Raw genomic sequence first — 17,083 nt, forward strand, 5'->3', positions numbered from 1 at the left:
ATAGCTAGATAATGAGCTTTAAAGGATAGGAAATTCAAAGAATTTGTAAAAGGGGAAAAAAATAAGGCTATTTAATTTTTCAGTAAAAGGATGGTATTGAGGGATTTTTTTCCAGTTAAAAAAATGAGCAACTTTATATCCTCACACAATCCTGTGCTCATGGCCACAGACAAGGCAACATGATAGCTATCAGGCAATGTAGCATCTTATTGTAATTGTAACGAAAACCCCAAATACAATCACATTTTGGTTTTATCCAGACTAAGTTAACCTGTACTTAACAGTGTGCCTTACCCACCTACAAAGGATGCTGAAGTGATTTTTTTCAACAAAAGTTTCTGAAGAGGACTCAGAATAATATTTACACTGACATGTCTCAGACATTTGACTGGTACAAACATGAGCGGCTAAAAATGACATGTGTCTTGTAACCACAGCTCCATAAATATAATTTCTCCATGGAAAAACATCTTGTAAAGTTAATACAGTGCCACACACTAGTGAAATCAATTGCATATTAACTTTACTATGACTAACAAATGTGTATCACTGTTTTTGCTTTAGACTTACAGTATATTTGAAGTGCAATCCAGACAAGATAATTACACAAACAATTTCCACCCTCCCTGTTTTTTCCCTCCTTCATGCAGTATCCATAAAACATGCAAACATTTCATCACTTTTATTTTTTTCTGCCATAGAGCATCATGTAGTCACAGTGGACAAGACCTGCACAGGATGCAGAAAATACTAGATGCTCTGGAAACTGTTGGGTTGACTCTGCTTATTTTTTTAAATGATGATTTGGAATGGTAGAGTTACATGTAGATATATTCATTCTTCTTCATATGTTTCTTTGGGAAATGGAATATGAAATGAAACCCAAGGAATAGATTCAAATATTCCTAGGGAAAAAAAAAAGCTGTATTCTTCTCCATAAGCTCTGGCCCCAAGAGTAAAGAGCCATGCTTGCTCCCATCAAAATGAATGAAGAATTCTCTGATCTTCCTAAGCCAGCTTTTGTTCTTTTCAGAGACTTTCCAATGGAAAGATTTGCATTACAGCCTTCTTTCCTGAAACTTTTTCATTTTCTCCTTGGGAAAAAAAAAAAAAAAAGGTCTTAGATTGTTTTCTCTATAGAAGAGTGACCTCTGCAGTCAGACTCTGCAGAGTCTTTAATGCTCTTCTTTAATCTCTTTTTCAGTGTGACAGATTTTGGGAGGTAGGGGTAAGGGGGATGGAGAAGAGTGGAAACAGGAAGAAAAACGTAAAAAAAGCAATCAACCTCTCAAAACTCTGATAATCAAGTATTTCAAATGCAGATAGCTCCCCTTCCTTTTCTTTTACTACAGAATGAAAAATGGTTCCAGATTTGGAGAAAACAGAAAACAAAGCCATTGCCAACAAAGGAACCATGCCACCATTACTGAAAGAAATTTAATGCTGAAATGTTCAGAGGTGACCCCTTTCTGTAGAAAAGGATCCTGAACCTACTTCAGAACACAAACTGAATCAACAGTGGGAAGATGCTGCCCTCTCTAGTGCTTTAAGAGAACTGCTGCATACAAGACACAGAGGTTTTTTGTTTAGGGATTTTTCTTGTAGAAGAAAAAGCATGAGCTGTGTCCGATTTCAGTTACTTCACATCAAATGTGCACAAACTGAAATGAATTCAGGGAAAAGCACCAGCATGAAGTAACATTCAGAAAACACGATGAACTAAAACAATGAAAAATAATCTGTTCATAACAAAAGAATTTATGAAGGGCATATATTTCAGAATTTGATACATTCGGAAGACTGTTACAAGAGAGATCTGTGCTCCATGGTCCTTTTCATGGCAAAACTAATAAACAGGCCAAACTGCAGTCAGAGAGATTTAATGTTAATATCCATAGAGCTAGAAAGAAAATTTGCCCCAGTAGAATGTATAGAAGAAACCTAAGAATCTCTGCCATTGGGATATGCAAACAAAAGTTAAGAATTATTTATCGCAAAAGGCTTAAACACGAATTCCCATGAATTTGCTTTTGTTCTCCAGCAATTACTTCCTACCTGCCACTTTCTCCATTTCACTGAGAGAAGAGTGCAAATGTAAGGTAGCTTCTAGAACAACTTGGGCAGTTAACATTAGTACTTTTAAATGCAGCCCAAAGACCATGTCTTGTTGCTTTGCACTTCAGGTCAGATCACTAATGTGGCACCCAAAACATGTGCAGCTAGCTACTCCCGTATCTGGAGAAACAGCAAACCTTCTGCAATAAGGAAGAATTAATGCAAATCCAGCAACATTGAGCAGGATCCTGTTTTGCATCTCCACCCTTACACTTTTCCATCTATGCAGGCAATTCAAGAAGCCTTTTCAGATTCAGAGAGTGGGTGAAGATGAAAGGGATTTTGGAGAACATACAGTTCAAACTTCCTGCTCAAGGTTTCACACTGTCAAAAATAGCTTGATCTGTGTGTTCAACAAGTTTGGTCACTCCCAACCTCACTCAAAATCTGGATCTGCCATAAGGGAACAGTAAATAAAAGTTTGCTGAATAAATTAAAGATTCAGTTAATAAATTAGAAATTATTTATTAATAGGCCTTATGAAGAATTGAATCATTACGAGAAATTGATCTTCCCCAAATCAGTATATATTTTCATATGTATCATAATTTCAGGCTGCATTTGATTAAATGAATGACCAGTAGCTAAAAGAAAGAAGAATAAACTATACTGTTGTAACTACATAGTGAAAGAAAACAATTGAACAATACATTTCTTTTACATTCCAACAAAACACAGTGAAAAAGCAGCACCACAAACAGTTGTCTTTACAGACTGTTTTTTAACATCGAGATCATTCCAACACCATAATAACCATCTGAGCTTATCAAGCAGCCCATCTTGCAAGTATAGGAAGGTGCAATGAATGAACTGATCATAAAATAAACATGCTAACCAGGCATTTGTGCATGATCGTGTTTCCCACACATCGTACACAGGCCACAAAAAAAAAAAAACCACTACAGAATTAAAAATAAAAAAAAATTTAAAAGCTTTTCTAGTTGTAACTGAGTGGAAGCTGAAGAGCTGTCTTGCACTTTCACTATTTCTTGAACAGCAAGTGTTGTGTCTTTCTGGTATACAGCATTTTGTCCTAAGCAAAGTAATCTCTGCTCCTAGAAAGAAAAATCCTGGTTTTGCAATTACTGGTTATAACTGTATAATGAAGGAAGTCTAAAGATAATGTTTTGTAAATCTACCCAGGACCAAGATACTGTAAGCGCAATGGACTGCATAAATCAGAACTTAGAGATAAAAAATATAACTTGGATTTCTATCAAATCACCATACAATTTGCAATCCAGCTGAGCTACTTCTTCATTCACTTATCTTCTATTTTTTGCTCTCCTGTAATACTCCTCTACCTAGGCACATCCCTACATGTTTTGCTCTCTCTCCTATAACATGTCTTTCTACATCCCACTGTCTAGCTGCTGAAATTGTTAAATTTTTAGTCTACATTACCATCCAATTTACACACTCTGTTGTAAGTGATTTAAACATCTAAACAGTGCCTCTAGACATGTAAGAGCTGTCCACTCACATCAATGAGACCACGGCAGTCAGGCATCACTAGAAATTCCATTAGACATTTAAGAAAGTCTGTTTTTTTCTTAATCCAACAGTAAAAACTTGTATTGTGTTTAGTTAGCCAACTTATATTTTAGGTACCTCTGTCAGTGCAATATAATTGCAAAATTATGATAATAATGTCATGCAATTTAACTGTAAGCACTAGTCTCAAATCCTAAATAAAGACAGGGCAATGTCAGAAAATGCTAATGCACACATTATAAAGGAGTCACTAATTCTGTTCTGTATAAATGCTAGCTGTAATTTATTTGGGGTTTCAATTCTGGAGGGAGAGACTTTCACTTTTTATTAAATTTAGTATTTTTTAAAACAATGTAACAAATGGTGCAGTCAAAAAAGTATTTCAAAATGCACGTTACAAGAACAAAGATTAAATTATCTTAAAATGTGCAGAGAGAGTTTTAGAGGAAGATTTGACTTCAGTGATAAACTTTTTGCAATTTATTGTCACATAAAAGCCATAAAAATGAATGATGCAATAGTTATGAAATAAAAAATGAAAGGCAACTATATTTATAGGTGCATATCTGTTAAGAAGTGTCTATTAAGAAGTGCTTTAATAACAGGCAGTATTTTATCACTCTCAGCTTCAAATCCGTTCTAGACTTGTATATAAAATGCTTAGTCCACAATTACCACATTAAAATCCCAGATCCCATAAATCACGACGCAAATTAAAATCTCTTGTCTACTAAGTCAAGTTTGCAAAACTTGTGACCCTGTTGTGACTACTCTTTTTGTGTAGGCAAAAAAAAAAATCCAATTAGATTTTTTAAAAGTCCTTCCTTTTCAAAAATAAGATAAAATAAAACATGACCCCAGTTTCTAACTATCTGGTGCCTTTTTAAAAAGCGTGTCTGGAGTAATAAAAATAGCATGTAAATATTTCTGAAACTTTTTGTGAACAAATTTAGAAGTGCCTTAAATTTAGTCACTAGCTACAAGCAACCAAATCTCAGCAGAATACGCTGTATTGTCCCCAACAAGTAACAGCTGCTCTCTCTAAACTGCTTATTTTGTCAAATCACAGTAAGTCTTGGAGAAGTATCCAAAAAGTTCTGCAAGAAAGCTTTTGCCTTCTGGTGTACACAGATCAGTGTCAGTTAAGGGGCAGGAAGCTTGCTGAGTTTGCATTGAGAACAGAGAAAGTTCATTTAATTTTTCATATTTCCCTGCCTTTGTCCCTAGGGTTTGGTGATTCAAAAAACTGATTTATTGTCTAGAAATTATATTCATTGTTAGACTGCAGATTTTATTTTACTGGTAAATTTTGAAAAAGGTATAAATAAAAAACAATAAAAAAGGATAGTTTCCAAAAAGACAGCTGTACTTAAAAGTCAGCTATATATGTTTTAGATAGAGAGAGAGATTTGTTTTGATTTTCAGATAAAATCAACCACTTACTGCCATCTATGCAAAGGTAATTCCTTTAGTAGATATATTAAGATATTAACTGACACAAAAATGGTCAAAGTAACACAGAGTAAACTTAGGAGAAGTGGACCAACATGTAAGACAAGATATTAACTGACACAAAAATGGTCAAAGTAACACAGAGTAAACTTAGGAGAAGTGGACCAACATGTAAGACATTTTCGTTTTAACTAAGATTTAAGGCCTTATACACAACTTAAAATAAATTTCCAAGGGGGGTATGAGGAATTCATTAAAAATTATTACAGATGTACTGACCTTTGAAAGAAATAAGTCAACTCTCTTTAAGACTATGCATTCAAGCTATCTAATATCTTCATGTACACTACATTACTTCATCCAATCTCAGTTTGCAAAAGAATATACATAGGATTTTGGGGTTTTTCAAGGAGAGTTTTCACAACATTGCCGATACAATTCTTGGGCTAAAATTTTCTATGGAGTTGTCTGCCTCAGACCGTGCTTTTAAATTCACTTAACTAATTTTTGGCAATCACTCATTTCGCTTTTCCAAGAATTCTCAAGGAATATCCCAATTTCTTTATCTCACAACTGTTATTGTTCATCCTGATACCTTTGTCTACACATCATTATACACCTTCTACAAAAGAGAGAAATGCTATGAAAAAGCAGCACATTATCCTATAGTCAAAGAAAGTTACACAGATGTACTCTCTAACATCTGTGCCTGAACCTGCAGCCTTAAACTCCACTACGCTGTACAAGTAATTAATTCAGGATCATTTATGAAACATGCATCGATTCTACAGACTGCTCCCCCATCAATCCACAATTAGATATTCAATGAAATGACAGCTCAATCTTCCTTCTCGCAAACAGCAACACTTCAAACAAGTGCACTGACTCTCAAGGCTGAGCATCTGTGGTGAAAAAACTGCAGTCAGTGTTATTTGCAGCAGTTTTTCATATATGTGCATCTTGCGTGTGGCATTTTACTTCGTCATTTGTTTTGGAGACATTTATGGAAGATCAAATTAACATGGTGAGAAAGGACTTTGAGTTTCATAAGTGATTTTGGCCAAGCATAATGTCTGGTTCCTACTGGTTTGCAAATAATGATGAATCATCATGATTATAACAGACTGAGCTTTACTTCTTATGTATATGTGTTGTATATGTGGATGAAGGTATAGCAGCAAAGAAATCCAATACTGCAAAACTAAAAGTTGATTTTTCTGAACTGAAAACTGATAAGCGTGAGCCTAAACACCACAGATCAGGTTACTGAACATTTGCTATCATGCTATAAAAAATATACAAAGTGCTGTGACAAATGTCACAGACAAAATCACAAAATGCAGCACAAATTAGTGTCTGGTAAAAATCGTAAGTCTCTTTCACCATTAGACCATTCACACCTTCTGCTGATAGTCAGTCTACTATCCTTCAACCTTGACTCCATTTTGGCTGTATATCAATTCATCTAGAGATGTACTTAAGAATAGAAAGCTGCTGGTGCTCTCTAAGAGATAGTTTGCCAATATTTTTGTACTGAGAAGTGAAAAAAAGGGAAAGAGAAATAAATTATAACCATAAAAAATCCCCACTGTTTCTCTTATTCCAGTGTCAAATACAGGCAATGGACAAAGTTATTTAGCTTATTCATGAATAACGTAGAGAAAACTTAAAATTTGGAAGCAGTTTTTAAAGGCTTGAAGGTTTAAAGCAAATCCTTAATATTGATTTTTAAAAGGAATACTTAAAAAAGCTAGGAAGCAAGAAGTATTGGAGCAGGGTTGGGTGACACAAGCTTCATGAAGAAGCCACATCAGTGTGGTCAGATTCAAGTAACTAACACAGAAACTTTCAATTTATTGCAGTAAAATAAACTGTTAGAACGTAGGTATTTTCCTGCAATCAAACCAGGAGCTCTTTTCAACCATACTGAGAAAAAAAACCCCTCAATTTAGGTAAGTAGTTGCATCCGATTCCACAACACAAAGATGAAATTACACCACTGCTAGCAGCTCCAACCTAATGGCAGGCAATAATCATGACATGTACTTTACAGTACAATGCAGGATCAGCAAGTAGCACATAGCTAGATTAATATCAATAATTTAGAGAGCAACTTGGAAGCTAGTCTTTTTGGTTTTTTTTTCCATCTACATTCCTACATGTTTATATAGGAATGTTTAACAGTGCCTATACAAGCACCAAGTGTTTAAATATATAAAATACTAACGAATACTTTAACCATATGGTCAGTCCAGAATGCATATGCAAGTATACCTGTAACACTTACCTGAAAAAGAATACATTGCCACTAGACTGATTAAATATTCTGTATAAGGACTTCTTTTATCTGCATATTAGATTTACAATGAATTACATTTAGATTTAGCCAAAACCACATAAGCCTCCAATTAGAACCTATTTTTACATCTCAACTCTAAATGCTATATTTCCACAACTTCACTATTGGTAACTAGAATATTTCTGAAAAGAATATCCTAAATATCAACTGCAAGGATGACTGGACACCAATACCAAGGAAAATACTGATCCTGGGACCTGCCAAAAGCGGAATAAAAATCTAAGTATGTGCTGTACCACTTTTTTAAGTGGATTTTACGAATAGAGTTATGATGGTCAATAGTTTAATTGCTGTACTCTGTTATGTGTATAGGATTAGACAGAAACATAATCCTATCTTCCCTAGATACATGAAGACTGACAACACTTCAGAGTTTCCAAGCCCTTTTCCCAGCCCTTCATTTCACAGACAAATAAAACTGGCCTGTTCTGAGCTACAACAGTCTCACAACATTAACTCTAGTACATTAGTTGTATTCTATAATTAGAAGATTTTGGGAAATTAAAATACTTTTCACATTTCTTAGATGTCCACACTAACTTCCTGAATTTTGCAGGCTACCCCCTTTGAGTTAGTTTCCAAAGCACAGGGGGTTTTAGAATCAAATCCTGGAGTTCTGGCACATCTATTTCCTTCCTACTCATCAGACTTATCCTCTACACATCCACCTCTTTTATTCCTGACCTCTCTTTTTGTAATTTCCTTTTTCTTCATTATGTTTGATTCTCAACAAGTTTCATTTTATGACCTAGGTGTAATGTAGAAGGATTCAAGATGCTTCTCTATTAAAAAAGGGACATACAGCCACTTCTGATTTTAACTGCAGACAGCAGTAACTGCAAAATGGGATGAAATAAGCTCTTTTTGGTCAAGCATATCTGAATAATAACAGTGATAATTATTCATTATAAAAATAATAGTCTTCAAGTACATCACAGAAGAAAGACTCTGTGAAAGAGATCTTTGAAAAATTACATTAAATATTACTTTTTTTTTTCCACCTGAAAAAAAAAGTACAGGGACGATGTTTAAGCTTCACATTTTAAGAAAAATCCCAAGCCCAGATAAATAAACAAACAAACAGAAGCCCATATTTATCTTTGTGCACCAACTTCCTATGCCTTCTGAAATCCTTTAAAAAAAAAAGTCCTCTAGTTTATACAAGACAGAGGCAACTTACTGCTAATAGAAGTGAGTTTCAAGAAATTCTCTTTTTTATTTTGTGTTCCTGACAACACAGGGATATTTCTGTAGGGCAAGACTGCCTTATTAAATGTCTATGACAGTCTGAAACCTAGGTATACTAGGGCTTAAATAAGGTATACCTTAAACTAGGTATACCTAGGGCTTAAATACATCACTTTCAAAAGGGTATTAAGCTGCGGCATCTGCAAAAATTTATCAGAATAAATATTTTCAGTCACATTATAGTTCTGCATTTTTTCTCTTAGATGAAGTTTCAGGTTGAGTAAGTTTCCAAATTAATCTATTAACATTCAATTCCAGTACCTAAACCAAACTTGCCTGAAGAGAAAGTTGGCCATGCTCCCTCCTTGCTCCACTTGGGAGTATTTTCACAGAAACAGGGTTACTAGAGGAAATAAATTGAGTCTGAATGCTCCAGAAGTTTGTTTGGCATCACTGTAATGCCTCTTCCATTGTGCCCTGGGTCCTATCTCCCATGAGAAAATGCACCAAGTTCTCTTCTTTTATCTTCTCCCTCTTTGGCCTACATTTCATAATTGTCAGCACAGCACTGAAGGATCACAACCTGCCCCTGGGTAGGATAATTTTCAACACAGAGATGTAGCAATACACAGCTACTTAAAGGTCCTCTGTTGGCAAAAGAAAAAAGCATATTTGGTTGAAGGAGGGGATGTATATCTATCGATTGTTTTTCTACATATAGCCTGAAGTGACACATTCACATTTTCTTAGTGTTTCTTTCTCATAACTGTCTCATTTTTAAACACTGTCCCCCATGTTCCCTGAGCTGCACAAAATCCCCAGACTCACCCTAGTACATTTGAACTCATCTGATGCTATTAAAGGGGAAACATGTATTTTTAAACATCTTCAGTTACCAAAAAGACAAAACCCTGAATTACATTATTGCAATATAGAGAACTCAAAATACACTAATGAGGTTTATCTGTAAATTTATCTGTTTTTTCTCTTTGTTCATATGATACTACTCACATTAAAGAGGGCTCTTCTTGCAAAGTTATGGAATCATAAAAAACATTAATTACATCAAGTAATTACAATAATGTTGACTACAGCCAGAGAGTAATGACAAGTGTCATTTCCAGAGTTAAAATAATTTTGAGGAATCCTGAAAGAACTAAGCACACATTTTGTTTTCTTTGGATAGGATCTATACAGTATAGGGAAGAAAGAGATATTTTCATGATCCTAAGGAAGTTCTATTCCTTTTCCCTTGAACAGTATTCAGTCCAAACACTGCCTCTTTACCTGGCACAAAACCTATCCTATCAATTTCTGTTGTATAACCACTGAAACAGCTTTTTCGTATAGATGCATGTACAGTAATGTTCTCTTTGCTGCTGCTTAGCGTCACACATTGTTGATGGTGTCAGTGTTACTAAACACTAAGATAAAAAGAGGAGAAAGACCACTCACAGTCATCGATAGACAGTAACCTTTCATTCCATCACTGCCCATGATAGACAAAAAACAAACTGTTCCACATATACCTGACCTCCGCCTCGAATTATTTAAATCATTGTGGTGAGAAAACACTGCGAGCACATTAACAGAAACACAGTTCACACATAAATGAGTTTAGAAAGCCTACATGACAGGAAGGTGAGCACCCACTGCCCTGGTGCAGCTTTTGCTGTGTCCTGAGCACAGCCTTAAGCATCTCCCAGTGTTTCTTACTGCACCAGCTGCTGAAAGGCTGGTTTCCCTCTCCATTTCCTGTTCCATCAGCACAACAGCCTTAATCTTCCACACCAGCACAACTGACAACAATAGAAAGCACTGAAATTGAAGACTTTCATGTGACTGTGACAAAAGACAAGAAGGCAGCAATTGCTCGTGGGAGAACAATGCATCCTAACCACATGCAGAATGGAGCCTCAACCCTTCAATTTAGCTTTTCCCTCAAGTGTCTCACACCTTCAACTATGAACTAATCAAGCTAAAAAGGCAGAGGGAGAGAGACTGTCATTTCTATTTTTAAATACAAAGGAGACAGTCAGGTACTATCAAGATGAAGGCTAGCAAGATTGACACACATAGGATCTAACAATCATGTCTAACAGTCATGTTGGTTAAGGCAGGCATACACTAACACAGGCCTTTTTCAGCAGATTTGCATAGTATGTTTCCATTCAAGAAAGACAGGCTTGAATAGTGTATTAAAGTGTTCTGTAATATTGTGGCTGGCCTGCCAGTGGAATATTCACGATTTTTTTAAATATCCTTGGTATTCTTTTTCATCATAAAAAAGAAAACTTAGTATCTTACAAAAATTTTTGTCAAATGCTCTGCCTCTTTCTCACAGCATGAAGCAAGCAGGAACTCAATGTACTTCTGAGCCTACATTAATTTTATAATCCAAAAATGAAGTGTCACCAGGGTTCCCAGTTACCTAATACACTTTTGAAAAGTATGCCTAGACCATCTTACAACTAAAGGTCTCATAAAAAGGCATAGACAAGCTTATAAATAATCACATTTTACATTCAGAAAACTTCATAAGAAATTCAGAGAGACTGCTAAGAGTCACTAATGGTTCTTCTGACACTGAAGAACCTAATTTTCTTCATTTAGCATTTTCATAAACTTCATATTGCATTTTAATGAACAGATTCTCACCCAAACAAAAATGGCTGGACTTAGTTATGTTCACACACAGAAGCACAATAGCCCAAGGTAACTCATTGTGGTGATAACTAATATTTTAGACTACTGAAATCAATGTGTCTTACAAAAACAGGTAGTTCACTAAATCTTAAAATACCATATTGTAGGCACACTAGTAAGTAATATGCAGAAAACCCAACTGAATGAAAAACAGCAAGGATTTTACTAGAAAAAAATGAGACTACAATGTGGAAGGAAACCATTGAACTAAAAGTGAGATTAAGAGTGGAGCTCCTACAAACCATTGTGAGAAATGACCTTGTAGCAAAAAGAAAGAAAAAGCCCTGGATCATAAATATAATACTTGATGATGGTTAAAAAAATAATAAAATTGGAACTAGTATCAATACAGAGTAAAATCAGAACATCATAGTGCAAGAACTGAATAGCCTTCAAGGACCAAAGTGATAGTAATGACAAAATACAATAGCACAAAGACAAGGTCAAGTATTCTGGGAACAGGACAAATTTCTACTGTAATTCTACTAGGGAATCATCAAGTCAAAATAATAAAGCAGGAGAATGACTTAGATGTATTAATCAATTGGGATGAATACAACCTGTTAAAGAGCTACAGCTGTCAAAAAGACATGCAATCTGGCTATATCAAGGGACAAATTTTCAGTAGAGATGGGGATGTTTTACAAGAAACTGGTAATATCTCATCTGGAGCTCTGTGAATAGTTCTGGTCACCTGTCTTAGAAAATTCATGATTTAAGCTCCAGCATGCATAGGGGAAAGCTACAAGAACAACCACAGAAGCAAAGAGAGGACAGTATAAAGAGGATACCAATGGAAGCTTGTTTAATTAGTGTTTGTAAAATGAAAGCTGAGAGGCAATTAGTACTCTCTGTAAACAAACCAGGGATGTAAGAAAAGGGAAGGAGAAAAACTCTTAAGCTATAGGCAACACTGGCACACAAGAAGTGGGTATTAACAAGCGGTGCTGGGAACTGGAAGCCTTCATCACCAGGTGAACAATACGCTGAATAGTTTTTGCTAGCAGTAGTCAAGGCAAGGAACATCCCAGGAGCAAGATGCTTTTTGGTTTGCTTATAAACAGTACTACTGCTGCTGAAAGCCAGAAGATCTCAGAAGTCCTTTTTTCTATAGGCCTGTGCCTTACTCATATTCCAAGCTCATATACCATGAGTATATGACTTTCTGACTGCAATTTCTTTCAAATGTTATCTTTTCATACATACAGTGTGAAAAACCATTTGCACACACTTGCCTGCAAAACCTTCTTACTCTGAGGTATTCCTCAGCCTGAAGACTCTAGGTGAAAGGCCAAAATACCAACCTTTTCTGACCTAACCACTAGTGCACCTAAAGGTGCAGAGGTGGTTTTGTCAGCTTCTCCTGTAAATAAAAACTTAAGGTATTTTTGATGTCTGCAAGACATCCCAATGCAGCAGCACAGACAACAACTTTATAGTTCATGCTGTTTTACATAATTAACCAATTTGCCAATTCCAGCTTCTTCTCCTCATCCTTATATTGTAATCCCATAGAAAGCTGGTAATAAACTAACAGCTGCTCTGTACTGCAATGTAGAACAAACTAAATCAACAAGCCAAGCACTCTAACCACACTATTTAATATAAGCAAACTCCTGGCATTGTGAGCACCTTATGTAAGGATTTCAATCTTTCAAGAAATTTAACTTTGTCATGCAATGTACTGTTACATACAAAGACCGTATCATACTGATAATAAATTTCATTATTTAAATGCTAAAAAGATAATGCATTTTAAAAATAAGGTCCCAATTAAAAGATAAAGAATAAATGAGGGTGCATAAAAGTTGTAACACATGAAAAGACTGTACTAGCTGTTTAGTAGCTTTACATAATTAGGAGTAGCTGACATCATGCAACCCAACAACTACAGGGACCTGACAAAAGCTTGAAATGTGCTTTTGCCATCTGTACTCATGCCTAAGTATGTACAATTTAGTCCATATGCTAAATCTGTAATACTTATTTGAAGCTACACATAGCAACCTAGCAGGGCACCTATTTTTTTCAAACAGGGGGCAGCATACTTAAAAAACACTCTTGATCTACCCAAAAGTTGCACATTATCCTAATGAAGAGTATTCTGCTATGAAAAGACACATGTCCAGAAATCCAAGCAGACTAGCAATTGTCTTCCTCTAATATTACCTTGATTCATCTAGCACATCAGTTATTTGCATTACTCTGGCTAGTTTATGAACATGCATCTGGCAAGGCAGATGCATAGGCAAATCCAAAATCCCTGGTGTTCAGACCCTTCAAAATTCTCTACTCAGTCAGCTGTAAAAAGCAATATATTCTAGAACTGTGCATACACAGGTGGAAGACTATGCTACTTAAACCTGTGCAGATTGTACCATCAAACTAGCTTTTTTTTGCCTTTTAAAAGTGGACAGTAAGAGAATTGAACATAACTAAACACACAAGTGTATGCTTAGTTACAAATGGGAACTACAAGAACTGCTGATACAAACACAATCCTCTTTATGCGCTGCCCACGGCAGGAAAGGTGACGTGCTCTTTACCTAGCAATGGGGAGGTATTTTTATTCACTATGAAAATATGATAAATTATTTAATGTCTAATTCTGTATTAGGCCTAAACATCACTTAAATGGTGCAACTTGGTAGCCCAATTCCCACCACTGTTATATTACTGTTGTATTACTCAGTTACTTTTCCTTCCAGTTTGCTAGAGCCTTGTGCTTGCAGATAGCGTGCTAACACACTAATCTTAATTACAGCTGTTATTGAAAGCTAACTGCCAGTTTCTGTAGACATTCGAAGACAAATTTAACTTGGGCAACTGTGGTTTCTGTACATTATTTCCTTGCTAGCTTAGTTTACTCCCTTTCAGCGAAATTCAGTCTCTGCGTCACCCTACTCTTCCTTCTATTGAAAAAATCCTAACCAGGGTATACATCATTCATTTTTAATAAAGCATAACTGTCTCCATCTAATATGTGCTTCAGCTTGATGCATGCATACAATAAAAAGAAAACCACATGAAGGAAGGAAGCATGGTGATCAGGGAGGGAAAATCAAATGTAAATACCAAATCAGCACAACCAAGCAGGTAACTTGGAAGGGAAGGTCTTCCTTACTGCTTCAAGTGCTAAATTCTTGGGGAAAAATAGCAAGCTGCTGCTCTTTCAGGATCAGGTATATGCTTAGAAGTCTCTCTGCATGGATGATATTGATTTGGAGGCATTCCTTATGTAATGGCCATCTGTAATGTTATAATTAGACTGAGCAGCATACATGCTGGATTCCTTTTCCACTCTGCTAGCATGCAGCCCTTCACCTATAACCAGAATATTAGGTATCTTTGGCAATAATCTTTCTCTGTGAGATTCGTCCTTTCAGGCAAAACAGCATTCTCTGCTTAAACATATTTAGTCTTCTTTGGAAGTATACAATAATCTCAGTAGACACCAGCATTTCCACTGGTTCTGTAAAAATCACTCATTTGACAAGAAATATTTGATGACTGAAGTCACATGATTCACTAACATTATGAAGGATTCAATGATAACAAACAAAGAAGATATAATAGTAATATTTAAATGAAAATGTTTTCCTTAGAAATTGTCACTTAAAAGTTACCTTTCAAAAGTAACACCATCACTAATTTTCTGTTGCACCATCATTTTTCCTACTGCTGCTAATTTGAGGAAGACATTCCTGGTAGTGTAAGAGCTACAAAAAGACAACATGTGACTTTCCTATTTATGGTTTGTCCATCAGTTTTGAAACAGATCAAGAAGAGGGATTTTATTTTATGGTACAGTCTTTGAAAAGAGATGATGATTCAGGAAAATGGCTGAAAAAATATAACAAACTTCTAAATCTAATGTGGCATTGAAAATCTAATCATTCTTTGTGTAGCTCTTACTCTATATTCCTAAAGCATATCCTGCATCTGTGGGTAGAAAACATGAAAATACCAATACAAGAGAATACAACTAAAAAATTAGTATTTACACAAGATGAAAATCACAAGGTTAAATATACAGGCTATACATGTGCTCTGCCCTATGGTAATCCAACTACAGTTGCACTTACAATTATTTAAATCATAGTATGGATCTGTAGGGTATCAGGAGCTGTGATATTCACCCTTTGGTGGTTTCTTCCATGTACTTCAATTTCTCAGTGACATAAAAACTGTGTAATACAACGCAAGACAGCTTTATCTGATCACAGCATCTGTTAAAACTGTCCATGTTATTAATATCCACTACCTACTGGTGGCCTATATACAGGACAATCTCAGACCAGCGGCAGATAAATATGTATCTGCACCCCAAGATGACAGTCTTACAACAGACTGCTTTTTTTGTTCTGTTTTCTAAGTGCAATTTGTTCTGTCCAAAACTCATATTTGAAACACCCCAGCAAAATATTCTGAGAAACTGGTTACATCTCCACTGCAATTTTCAAGTCTCAGTGCTTTTCTCAAGGTACCTGAGTACATACTACCTTATGTATACCACTTCAATACTCAGCCTAAATAAAATATATTACTTTTAGATGAAATTATGGGACAGGCAAAATGACTATTTATTACAAACAACAGAAACACGCAGCAAAGTGCCCTGGTCTACTGCTATTCTACCCAAAGCAATTGTTCAATAACTTAGCACAAGCCCATAACCAGAAAAAATTCATAATGTCCTTCTTCTGCAAGACCAACATCACTACCTGTGGTAGAGTTCAACTTGCAATTACTACATAGATCATGGTTCAATATTTAGCCTGAAGTAAAACATATATTAATTCCATTTTTCCTTTGCAATACTCCTTTTCCTCAAGCTGGAATATAAAAGGACAAAATCTCATCTCAGGAAAATTACTCCAAATAGCACTGGCTTAAAGCACAGAAAACCACTAGGCAGAGTAGGTCCCGATGACACCACCTGGAAACACAGGAAGCACCAGTACACCTCCCTCAATGGGACGAGGCCGTGGCCTAGACAGCGTGATGCCTCCTACAGTGACTGACTAGGACTATCCCTCTGAGGTAAAGACTGGTGTGATACTTTTGAGATAGCAGAGAATGGAGATGAACAGTATGTTGCTAACAGTATCTAGACCAGTAACCTTAAATCACAGTCCCTGATGGAGGTTACTGCCATGTGATAACAAATGCCAAAACAAAGGTATACTGCACAATATAAAACAAGTGAATTCAATACCCTCTGTTTTCTGGATGCTACTAAGAAAGACTTCCCTCCTAGGATTCTTCCTTTTGAAAACATAAGCATCATAATGATCTTTCCTCCCTACATTTCATAGGAAATTTAACTTGGAAGCCATGAAATTTGACTTGGAGCACCAAACTGTTCCTTAGAGAGAAAGAAAAACTAACTAAAAAAAAAAACCCTCTAAAGCCAAAACCATGTGCCATGGTATTAAATTCCAAGAAATATATCATTAATAAGAAGATAAGCTAGAATAAGATACATGAAAAGAACACCATATAATTAAAATCAGTATTGTATTGAACATTGGATGTCCCTGCTGTATTTCAGAATCTATTTAATAGTTTATTACACATTCTTAATAACACTGTTAATAACAGAATTGTGGAAGTTAAAGCTATAATTCTAAAATGTACACATGAAAGTAAAAAAACAACAGAAAAAAATCCTTTTTTCTATGATTATTAAGCTTATGAACTATTTTTAATATTTTATTCTTGTTGTAAAATTTCATGAAGTATTTCCTTTCCCACTTTTTATAGACA

General features: G+C 35.6%; 1 protein-coding gene across 5 annotated transcripts in view; it reads right to left on the reverse strand.

Annotated features, from left to right (window-relative positions):
* Nucleotides 1-17,083, reverse strand: part of COMMD10 (COMM domain containing 10) — a 151,889-nt gene that overhangs the window by 86,094 nt on the left and 48,712 nt on the right. Inside the window, exon 5 of one of the 5 annotated variants that reach the window (XM_071424421.1) lies at nucleotides 842-1,094. The exons of the other annotated variants lie outside the window; for them this stretch is intronic. Coding sequence (XP_071280522.1) covers nucleotides 1,059-1,094 — 36 coding nt within the window. The 3' untranslated portion in view covers nucleotides 842-1,058. Of the gene's footprint in view, nucleotides 1-841; nucleotides 1,095-17,083 lie in introns of those variants that run through there. 5 annotated transcript variants of the gene reach the window in all.

This window comes from Agelaius tricolor, unplaced genomic scaffold (genome assembly GCF_023055355.1).
Source record: "Agelaius tricolor isolate 1412-34295 unplaced genomic scaffold, bAgeTri1.0.p SCAF_4, whole genome shotgun sequence".
NCBI classification, from domain to species: domain Eukaryota; kingdom Metazoa; phylum Chordata; class Aves; order Passeriformes; family Icteridae; genus Agelaius; species Agelaius tricolor.